The sequence below is a fragment of the Lampris incognitus genome, chromosome 2 (genome assembly GCF_029633865.1).
Source record: "Lampris incognitus isolate fLamInc1 chromosome 2, fLamInc1.hap2, whole genome shotgun sequence".
Classification (NCBI taxonomy): Eukaryota; Metazoa; Chordata; class Actinopteri; order Lampriformes; family Lampridae; genus Lampris; species Lampris incognitus.
In genome coordinates this window covers 141824965-141836471 of record NC_079212.1, presented here as the reverse complement: position 1 = coordinate 141836471, position 11507 = coordinate 141824965, and the positions used below count along the sequence as shown (strand labels likewise).

Genomic DNA, 11507 nt, shown 5'->3' with positions numbered 1-11507 from the left:
AAGAGAGGTAGAAAAGGATGGAGAGAGAGGGATAAGGAGTGAGGCAGAGGGATCGTCGAATGCTGACGGAGGAGATGGAGATGAAAGATGGAGAGGAGGTATCGAGAGGAGAGGAGGGAAGGAGCAGGATGGGATGTAGCGAGAGAAAAAGTAAAAGATGAGGCGGTAAAATGATCATCAAAACATAGTCAGTGCTGTCAGCATCCGTTAACGTGTACCGCTAATTATTACAAATGACTTATCGTGTTTGTTTGACTTCACTGTGTCCATTTTGAAGGTTTACACATTACAACCAATGATGTCGTGGTAACCCCGGTACCAAGCACGGGTCCCAGCCAGAGTTAAAGGGGAGGTCCACAAGACGGTAGTGAGACCAGCTATGCTGTATGGTCTGGAGACAGTGGCGCTGATGAAAAGACAGGAGGTGGAGCTGGAGGTGGCAGAGTTGAAGATGATAAGCTTTTGATTGGAAGTGATGAAGAAGGACAGGATTAGGGAGGAGTATATTAGAGGGACAGCTCAGGTTGGACGGTTTGGAGACGAAGCAGGAGAGGCGAGACTGAGATGGTTTGGACATGTGTGGAGGAGAGATGCTGGGTATATTGGGAGAAGGATGCTGAATATGGAGCTGCCAGGGGAGAGGAGAAGAGGAGGTTTGGCTGGCGTGACAGAGGAAGATGCAGAGGACAGGAAGATCTGCTGTGGCGACCCCTAACGGGAACAGCCAAAAGTAGTAGTAGTAGTAGCAGTAGATGTCGTGGTAAATAGATGGGTGTGTAAACTACACTATGACCTTCAGACAGTGATCACAATTAGATAACTAACTACCAATATAGTCCGTATTTTCAGAAATGCATTAATTTATATTAATTTAATGTTATATATTTTCTATGAAGTGCATGATTAGGCAATGGAAGAAGAGCTGGAGTTGGTCCCCCAGCGCTGCAGCTGCCCACTGCTGCTATACAATAGGATGGGTTAAATGTCTGTGTGTGTGTGTGTGTGTGTGTGTGTGTGTGTGTGAGTGTGTGTGTGTGTGTGAGTGAGAGTGTGAGCCCTGTGATGGCCTGGTGGCCTGTCCAGGGTGCCTCCCCACCTGCTGCCCAATGACTGCTGGGATAGGCTGCAGCATCAGTGATAAGTGATTTGGATCAACGGCATCACCGAGGTTGCCTTTTTCCAACTCGGAAATATTTCCAAAGAAGGGAGAAACTCATGCACACTTTTGTCATGAGCCAGCTGGACTATTGCAGTTCTCTCTTTTTCGGTCTTGCAAACCAAACAATCCAGAGATTACAGCTTATCCAGAACTCAGCCGCACAACTTCTAACCAGGACAACAAAAAAAAAAAATCAGACCACACAACTCCAGTCCTCCGAAACCTTCATTGGCTACCTGTTGCTTTCAGCATACAATTCAAAATCCTCCTCTTGGTTTACAAAGCACTCGCTGGTCTGACTCCTCAACAGCGATGTAACGGGTCAGCACCAGGCCCCAGTGCAAGAAGGTCAAAGCGGGCCCCGGCCGGCCCATCACAGTCAGATGTAACATAACTTCATGTCAGTAGCAAATGAAAGAAGTGAAAGCACACAGCTTTAAAACAACCAGCAACAGTTCTGCACAGTTCTAAATTCTACTACACTATACTGTACCACACTCTACTATGCTATACTGTACTATACTACACTCTGCTATACCATACTACACTATACTACACTCAACTATATTATACTATACTACGCTCTACTATACTACGCTCTACTATGCTATACTGTACTATACTATACTACACTCTGCTATACTATACTACACTCTGCTATGCTATACTGTACTATACTACACTCTGCTATACCATACTACACTATACTACACTCAACTATATTATACTATACTACGCTCTACTATACTACGCTCTACTATGCTATACTGTACTATACTATACTACACTCTGCTATACTATACTACACTATACTATACTACACTCTACTATGCTATACTGTACTACACTCTACTATGCTATACTGTACTATACTACACTCTACTATACTATACTACACTCTACTATAGTGCACTCTACTATACTATACCACACTCTACTATACTATACTACACTCTACTATACTATGCTATGCTATGCTTTTCTATGCTATGCTATGCTATACTATAGTTCTGCACAGTTGAGGCCTAAATGAAATGATTACTGGGAAACAGACCACCCTGCCACGGAAGTGGAGTCATAACAGCAAGGCCAACATAGTGGTAGACTAGCCTACTTGACAAAGTCTGGTGTCAGAGCACCATAACAGATGAAAACATAGGTGGGCGTCCGGGTGGCATAGCAGTCTATTCTGTTGCCTACCAACACGGGGATCGCCGGTTTGAATCCCCATGTTACCTCCAGCTTGGTCGGGCGTCCCTGTACAGACACAATTGGCCGTGTCTGCGGGTGGGAAGCCGGATGTGGGTATTTGTCCTGGTCGCTGCTCTAGCGCCTCCTCGGGTCATTCAGGGCGCCTGTTAGAGGTAACTGGGGGGGGGGGGGTAGCATGATCCTCCCACGCACTATGTCCCCCTGGTGAAACTCCTCACCAGCAGGTGAAAAGAAGCGGCTGGCGACTCCACATGTATGGGCGGAGGCATATGGTAGTCTGCAGCCCTCCCCGGATCAGCAGAGGGGGTGGAGCAGAAGAGTGGGGTAATTGGCTGGGTACAATTGGAGAGAAAAAGGCGGGAAATTTAAATAAAACAAACAGATGAAAACATTATCGGTGATGGCGTACCCGCTCACAGACAACGTTATTCATGTGTGTGCGTAAGCCTGATCAACACAAAACACTGGTTACCGTGACGGTTCGTTCTTGTGGACGTCGGTCGAGGCAGCACTGAGAACGGTTCTACTAGTGCGTCACAAAAACGCAAAGGAGGAGCCACCCGGTGGCGCTATTTGGCATTGCATTTATATTTACCGGACTGACTTGTTACAAGTCGCAAAACGTAAACTTGAATGTTTGACATTTTATAGTTTTTGCAAAACCATCACAATACTTGGCCTCGGGCTTACATTTGGAACATTATTTTATTAAAATTTGTTATTTTATTAATATTTATTAATTATTATAACTATTATTTTATCGTATTGTTTCTACAGGTTGTCTCCTGTCCCGTGTCCGCTCATCTGCTGCTGCATCAGCAGTCGGCGGCAGCACGTGGTGCTGTCAGTCACGTCATGTTCATGCAGGACCACAAAGAGGTTTGTTAGAGGGGGGAAAAGACGTTTTTACACCATCCGTTAGACAGCCACTCCTCTCTCCTGACAGTTAGACAGCCAGGCCTTAACAGATGAATAGATGTGTATGTTCAAAATGTGAAGTGGCCAATTATTATACACAATGGTGAGTTTCTGTTTTGTTTTTTTTTTGGGGGTGGCGCAGTGGTTAGCATGGTCTCCTGACAGCAAGAAGGTCCTGGGTTCGAGCCCCGGGGTAGTCCAACCTTGGGGGTTGTCCCAGGTCGTCCTCTGTGTGGAGTTTGCAGGCTCTCCCCGTGTCTGCGTGGGTTTCCTCCGGGGGCTCCGGTTTCCTCCCACAGTCCAAACACATGTAGGTCAGGTGGATCGGCCGTACTGAATTGTCCCTAGGTGTGTTTTTGTGTGTGTTTGTGAGCCCTGTGATGGACTGGCGGCCTGTCCAGGGTGTCTCCCCGCCTGCCTCCCAGTGACTGCCGGGATAGGCTGCAGCATCCCCGCGACCCTGGGAGCAGGATAAGCGGTTGGATAATGGGTGGATGGCTGGACCTGATAAAAAACAAAAAAAAACTTCACCAGAGTATATAAACAATGTTCTGTATTTTCTCAAAACTCTATTCTGAAAAATCAAAAGGTGGTTATTCTCCATTCAAGTGTGTTTACCCTCCACCGCTGACTACAGCATTACCGGCAGCGGTTTCTCAACTTCACATTTTTTTTGGGCCACGTCCAGGATGCTAATTTCACGCACATTAATCACTGTGCTCAGTCCCTCTCGGAAGACGAAGACACGGGGACAGCAGCCAACGCGGCTGGGTCTGGACTTTATTCATGCTATAGGTCAGTCTGGATGCCAGAGGCTCCTAATAAGTAGGAATCAGAGGCTAACAGTGGTAGAGCAGGCCGGCGGATAAGAGCTGCATGAAGGCCGCGCCACAGCTCAACACAACTGTTACTGCTCTCTTAACAACAGCCTTGTAGAACCTGATAATGTAATAAATCCCCGATAATGTAATAACCCTGATAATGTAATAAAAAAATACACTTGAGGCCATTGAAAATGCAATAAAACCTGATAATGTAATAACTTCCCGATAATGTAATAAACTTTTTACCGATAATGTAATAAAGTATTGCATTAACAGGAGGTTATTACATGATCAGGTTAGCCTTCATTTTGCAGGTCCTGATAATGTAATAATTCCCCAATATTGTAATAATTTAACAGCAGACCGCCTATTAATGGGTTCAAGTGGTGATACTGTGTTGGCAACTCTAGCTCCAGAGCCCTAGCGCCACCAACAGGTCAAAGTTGGACATGCATGAATGTTTATTAACTTTTGACCTGTTTATCCGTTTTTCACAACCACTGTATCACTGGAGCTGGTAGTTATTTCATGGATCCAAGGTACTATGCATCCTGATGAAGTTGCCTAGGTCATTGGAATTTAAATAGCCCCACATCATCATACAGTATACCCAACATTATTGGTAAAAAGTTTATTACATTATCAGGAAGTTATTACATTATCGGGTTTTATTGCATTTTCAATGGACTCAAGAGCAGATTTTTATTACATTATCGGGGTTATTACATTATTGGGAATTTATTACATTATCAGGTTCTACAAGCCTTCCTACAATAGTCACAACAGCTGCGCCCTGACCCACCAGAGGAGGCGCCAGCGCAATGACCAGGACACATACCCACATGCGGCTTCCCACCCGCAGACACGGCCAATTGTGCCTGTAGGGATGCCCGACCAAGCCAGGGGTGGTAACACGGGGATTCGAACCCGCGATCCCGATGTTGGTAGGCAACGGAATAGACCGCTACGCTACCCGGGCGTCCCCCAGAGCCCCTTTTCACTTGATACCACCACTTCCCGCCGGATGAAACATGTACCGGAAGCTGTCGGCACCATTATGATTAGCCAGCGGACGCGTTAAGCTAACGAGTTTGTAATCTGGTTTTAGGGTTTGTACGTGTTGCGGTGCTGATCCTTTTGCGGTGGCCTGCGACGTCGTTAGGGTTGTGAGTCTTTGTTGTGCAAAGCGTTGTCATCGCCTAAGTGGGTGTAAGGTTTCATCTGGCAGCAGCCATCATGTTTCTGAAGAGAATCTCCCGACAGTCTAATGGAGCCGGGTCGATGCAAATGGATCGGCTCCTGGCACTTCCTTTTCATATCGCCACCGGTACCGCCGCTGGGAACCCTGGATTCATCTCCAGGTTCGATAATGACAGGATCCATTAAGACAGTTTGTTTTTTCTTGCCTTCCTCTCCACCACTTGTATTTGTGTTGAGCCTAAACTCCACCCACGGCATCATTTTGAAAGATGCTAAAAAGTGGGTAAAGGCTGGGGCTGGGGGGGAGGGGGCGTGGATGTGTGAGGCAGGAGTAGCTGGGAGATCTGCGAGAAGGCCCCGGCACACCATTGTGGTCCCCTCCACCGGCCCGCCTTCTGGTATGACGTCAGACACCGCCCCACGGAGACGCCCCCACCGCCGCGACACAAGTGCGCCGCAGACGTAAAATCCGATTGGAGGGCGTTAACATTCTTTTTTTTTTTAATTTCATGACGTAGATCTACGTCAGCGTTGGCCTCGCAAGGCTCATGGCTGATTTAAAACAGTGGATGGCGTGTTCGGCCATTTCCAACCCCATGAAAAGCGGATTTTTATAAATTTGGTAAGAAATGCCGATATGAGCACCAGCACTGGTGTGTTTCATCACGGTACGGTGGTGTCATTCAGGTCACAGCTCAGAAACAGGTTTGTGTTTTAGTCCCTCCTGAAACTGACTGGTGAAGTTCTGGTGTCAGCCTACTGTAAATAAACATAAGCTAGACGGGGGGCGTCTCTGGCACGGGAAGCCTGTTGGGCCACAGTAGTCTCTGTGTGGGCAGCATCCGACTCAGCAACGAAACTACACAAACCTACTTGCTCAATGAATCCGAACACAAACGCACACATTGACGTAACGCGGTGCAGGAGTTCGCTGAAGTTGGAGACGGGGTATGTGTGACGTCATCCAAAGCAGCGTTTGAGCTCACACAACTGGTATGTTACCTTGTTATACAGCATGGCATTACAAATCCGGAGTTATCGAGCGGTATAGGATCATTGTGGTCTGCGACTGTAATAACGCACCCAGAGCAACGTTCCGGAGCCGGGAAACCCGTTGCTTTCTGGGCTTTAACCTGCAGCCAAAATAACACGCCTTGTAATAATGGCAGATAGACTCGCCAGTGATGTCAGTGCCACTGTCTGCAAACCATATAACATAGCTGGTCTCACAACCATCTTGTCAACCTTCTCTTTACCTCTGAGGCGGAGCTGGAGGTGGCAGAGTTGAAGATGATAAGATTTTCATTGGGAGTGATGAAGAAGGACAGGATTAGGAACCAGTATATTAGAGGGACCGCTCAGGTTGGACGGTTTGGAGACAAAGCAAGAGAGGCAAGATTGAGATGGTTTGGACATGTGTGGAGGAGAGATGCTGGGTATACTGGGAGAAGGATGCTGAATGTGGAGCTGCCAGGGAAGAGGGGAAGAGGAAGGCCAAAGAGGAGGTTTATGGATGTGGTGAGGGAGGACATGCAGGTGGCTGGTGTGACGGAGGAAGATGCAGAGGACGGGAAGCGATGGAAACAGATGATCCGCTGTGGTGACCCCTAACGGGAGCAGCCGAAAGTAGGAATAGACTCACCAGTGACGTCTACTGGTTGAAAAGAAAAGATGCACAATGAGCTTTCATCAGGGCAACCCTGTCAGTAACTTTTCTGTTGAACTCCACCGACCCATTAATGAATTCATTATCAACTGACACCACAGACAGTGTATTTAACCTCTGTTGTCCCATGGTGTCAGGTGGTGTTGTGTGTAGCTGCGTAGTAATGCCGATACCGTAAAAGACATGTACTAAATGTCTTGACCTGTCATTCATTCTATTATTTTTTTATTGGCTGCTGTCAGCATGGGGCCAACATGGTCGTGCCCCACGGCTCATTACTGAAAGCGTGTTGAACATGTGCAGGGTTTTCACCTGCTGACTTGGTTAAATGAACACTGATGGGCCCCATGCTCAAGTCTGCTACAAGTACTGACCTTTACACAACAGCTACAGGAGGATATCTGGAATGTATCAGACACTGCTACTGTTGTCATATGTAATAAACACACAATGGTGCTCGTTACGAGGTGAAAAAAAAATATGGCCCTGTGACGGCCTGGCGGCCTGTCCAGGGTGTCTCCCCGCTTGCCGCCCAACGACTACTGGGATAGGCTCCAGCATCCCCGAGACCTTGAGAGCAGGATAAGCGGTTTGGATAATGGATTTATCTCCATTATTTGTTACACTGAATTAGTGAGCATGTTGTGCACTGGCGACATCTGGTGGGGCCGGGCCCGACCGGCCCCTAATGTAGAGACACTGTTCCAGATAGTAGTTATATATATTCTATGAAGGTACTTTGTTCCACTGTGTGTGTATGTGTGTGTGTGTGTGTTTCCAAAATTGCACTTGAATTTGATCATTTCGTCCCTTCTCATTTCAATAGCACCTCGGTATTATTTCCATTTGATTACTCAATAACTGGACTGAAATAAGATTTGCCTGTCTGGCGGAAGGGAGTTTATACCGAGCAGTACAATCAGCAGAAATAAACAGCCTGTTATTGCTTTTCGCAATGGCACGTTGGTTGCTGATCTCTGCCTCTCTCTCTCTCTTCCTCCCCCGCCCTCTCCCTGTGTCAAAGCCGTTTTTCCTGTAAATGGTGAAACTCTGCCCCAGCTCAGTGACCTGTAGCTGGGCCCTTGGGGAGTATTCTGTGTCCTGTGCTCCTCATGACCTCACCTCCCTTTCCCTTTTCCCCCTGCTCCTCCTCCTCCTCCTCTTTTTCTTCTTCTTCCCCCTCTCCTCTTCTTACTACTCCTCTCCACTTTGAAAATCTGCTCTAAGGGGTGCATCTGCCCCAGTGTCCTGAGGACGAACCCAGACGGTGTGTCGCCTCTCCCCACTCTGTCTTTTAAACCCGCTCACGTTTTCGTCTCTGGTGATGCTTTTCGCTGTGGGTGAATTTGCTGCTGCGTTTGCAGGACAGCAAGTGATTGATTGGGTCGCTGTTTTTTGATTGACATGTCACTTGAGGAGATACAGGGGTGTCCTGCTTCGGTGTCTGATTTTGGATTGGATTGCTGTATTGATTCTTTGACTGGTGAATTCCTGCATGCCTTTGACTGATGGGACGGATTGGGGTTTTTTAACATTCTTTGTCAGATTTGAACAGACTCGTTCCACTTTTTCTCATTCAGTCAGTTGAATTGCTTTAGAATGTGGTTTTGTTGACAAGTTCTTTTGGTATATTGATGGGGTTTTTTTTGGCCAAGTTTTGATTTTCCAATTCTGGAAGGACTTTGGTTTGCACAACTAAAGACACTCAACGTCCAAAGTAAGCCGATTCAGCTAACGTCGCCATGCCTGTCCGGATCATGTGCACCATCTCTTTCTCAGCTGACGACGAGCCCGGCGGGGGTTCTGGAAAGGGTGGCTTCGATGAACATTACCAGCGGGTGAGGAAAGGGTGCAGCAACGGCAGCTCGCGGGACTACTTGGAACAATGCGACGAGCTGGACGCTTACAACGACAACAGCGAAGAAGATGATGTGAGCCCGGTGGACGACCTGGCCACATTCTTCGGCGGCTGCTCGCTCCACGGTGCTAACCATGTCTTCGTGGAGGACAAGAAGTTTGGCTTCCGCCAGGGCCTGTGGGCGCTGGTGTTCACCCTGGCGCTGTCTGCCTTCCTCTTCCAGGTGGTCGACAGGGTGCTCTACTACCTGCAGTACGACCACGTGACCATGCTGGACGAGAGGGTGGCCGACAACATGACCTTCCCAGCAGTCACCTTCTGCAACTACAACACTTTCAGGAGGTCCCAGGTTAGTTACAGCGACCTGATCTTCACGGGCCCCTTGCTGGGTTACGAAGACAACATGGCCCCGGGGTTCCCGCTGGCCCCGGAGCCTGACCGCGCCCCAGGCTCCCGTTTCAGCCTGGCCGAGTTCTTCAACCGCACCCGGCACCGCATAGAGGACATGCTGCTGGAGTGCGACTTCAGAGGCTTGGAGTGCGGCCCTGAGAATTTCCGAGAGGTAGGCTGCAGCGGGAAGCTCTGTGAAAATACATTTACCAATTTGTTTCAAATGCCAGGGCTGTAGTCAGTCTGTGCAAAGGATTGTTTTCGCCCTCCCCCCCAAAAGGCAGACCTTTTATTCTGAGCACAGGATACGATTATGCAAACCTGCCTTTGACCTATTTTGGCTATGAATACACTACAGTATACTAAAACTTTACAATATACTTCATACTAAAACTTGTAATTTAGAGGAAGGATCCCCAAATAATGGATATCTCAGGCTTAAAAACGTCACATGGTGACTATAAGCTTCTTTTCTTCCAAAGGTAACTGCTGCTTGTTTCTTTGAACACGATGTAGCTACACTTTTGGACCTTTCATTTTTTGGTGTAGGTCAAACAACCTCCCCTTGGTTACACCCATTAATACATGAACTTTTTTGAGGACAACATCATTGGCATTCGAACTGGCTCAAAGGCTGAAATTCCAATTTGCGCTCAGACAGATTTGACTACTGTTTGATATATCTTTACATACATCTGTTCAGTGTGACCCCCGTGGACTCACGCAGTAATGTGGTGTACCAAAACATAGGTTGTATGGCGTGTGAGCGACAGTAAACCTGTAGTTGTGAAGCAGAGAAGAGCGGAGAGGAAGGCTGCCCGGTGTCCGCAGAAAACATGCCGTGCCCTTGTGTTCTGCAACAGCTAGAGCAAGTCGGACTGAGCAAACGCTTGTGTAACGAGCGACCCTATTTGCATCCGCGAGCTTTGATTTGCTGCTTCGCAGAGGCGACTCTAAATTTTACACGACTCCGATGGTTCCCAGAAGAGAGTACCCGTACCCGGCCTTGTTCACGTTGGAGGTTGCTAAATTACCACCTCAGACTACCGGCGTAAATCAAGAGTTTGTTAACCGTCAAGCTGTGCGGTTAAGTAAGGATTTCAGTGCCAATATAAAAAGAGGAACAAAGAAAGGAATGAAACGGCATTGAGGGAAACTTGCAACTCTGAAAATAGCCTGTTGTTAGTCAGCCAGTCTTTTTCTTTTTGGGTTTTTGCTCTCCGCCCAGTGTTCCCTCGACTGAGCACATCAGACACCGCGCAGGAGGAATACTGAGTAAGTGTATTGTGTTGACACTAGCCAACTCTTCATCCATTGATTTCTCTGACCTTTGCACAAATATGAACAGGTATGTGGTGACTGCCAATGAGGGCGCCGCAGGTGTTGATTGGCTCCGCGTGATAGAGAATGTCGATAATGTGACCGGCTGGTCCAATTTGCTACTGACGTGACGCCGCTACCTGGCATAACTCATTGTTATTAGAAACAGTGAATTAGATGTTAGTTACATAGTCACTGATAGTGGTATTATTAGCCCCGGCCACAGTCGTGATGACAGCCGCATTATAATGATGACTATGATTATCAGTGTAATTATCCATTGCCGAGGCAGCGTGGATGTTAAGTGGTTGGCCCCGTCGCCTTGCAAGTAAAGTCAGTTCAGGGTTATTATTTATAAAGTGCATTTAAGAGCAGCCAGTGCCGCACCATATCATTAAATGAAAGCGTGGATGAAAAGGGCGGAGCGTGACGGTCTCACGGACAAAACCCCCCAACGACAAACAAGCAGAGCGTCCTGCTAGACTCAGAATCCCTTTATTTGGGTTTTAAGTGGGATTTGAGTGCGTCGAAGGGGGCGGATCTAAACGCTGCGATGTGGAGACTGCATGTTCTCAAGGGCTGAGAAACCGCACCGACCTCCCGATTCCTTATCAATACGGTATTTAAGTTCGATACATATTGTGATCTTTTCAGTATCGTGATATTATATCGCGATAAAATATCGTGATTCTTTTTAAGGCTCCATCCACCCTGGTTTAAAATAAATTTGAAATGCAAAGAAAATGTGCCACAAAATGCATTAATTTGGTAAAGGCTATATTTATGAAGCTTAAAACACGAGTCTGGTTCCCTGAATAAACATTAAAACAATTTAGATTCAGAGATGTCAGAATAATGATTTCACAGCCTCTCTTCATTGTGCTTCAACACTGCAATTCAGGAATGGTGTCGCAATATTGCAGTGAATCGACGCCCCAACCCCCACCACCACCACCAATA

The 11507-nt window shown here is 47.3% G+C and overlaps 1 protein-coding gene across 3 annotated transcripts in view; it reads left to right on the top strand.

Moving 5' to 3' along the window:
* Nucleotides 1-11507, top strand: part of asic1b (acid-sensing (proton-gated) ion channel 1b) — a 373411-nt gene that overhangs the window by 265231 nt on the left and 96673 nt on the right. Inside the window, exon 1 of one of the 3 annotated variants that reach the window (XM_056273038.1) lies at nucleotides 8722-9399. The exons of the other annotated variants lie outside the window; for them this stretch is intronic. Coding sequence (XP_056129013.1) covers nucleotides 8722-9399 — 678 coding nt within the window. Of the gene's footprint in view, nucleotides 1-8721; nucleotides 9400-11507 lie in introns of those variants that run through there. 3 annotated transcript variants of the gene reach the window in all.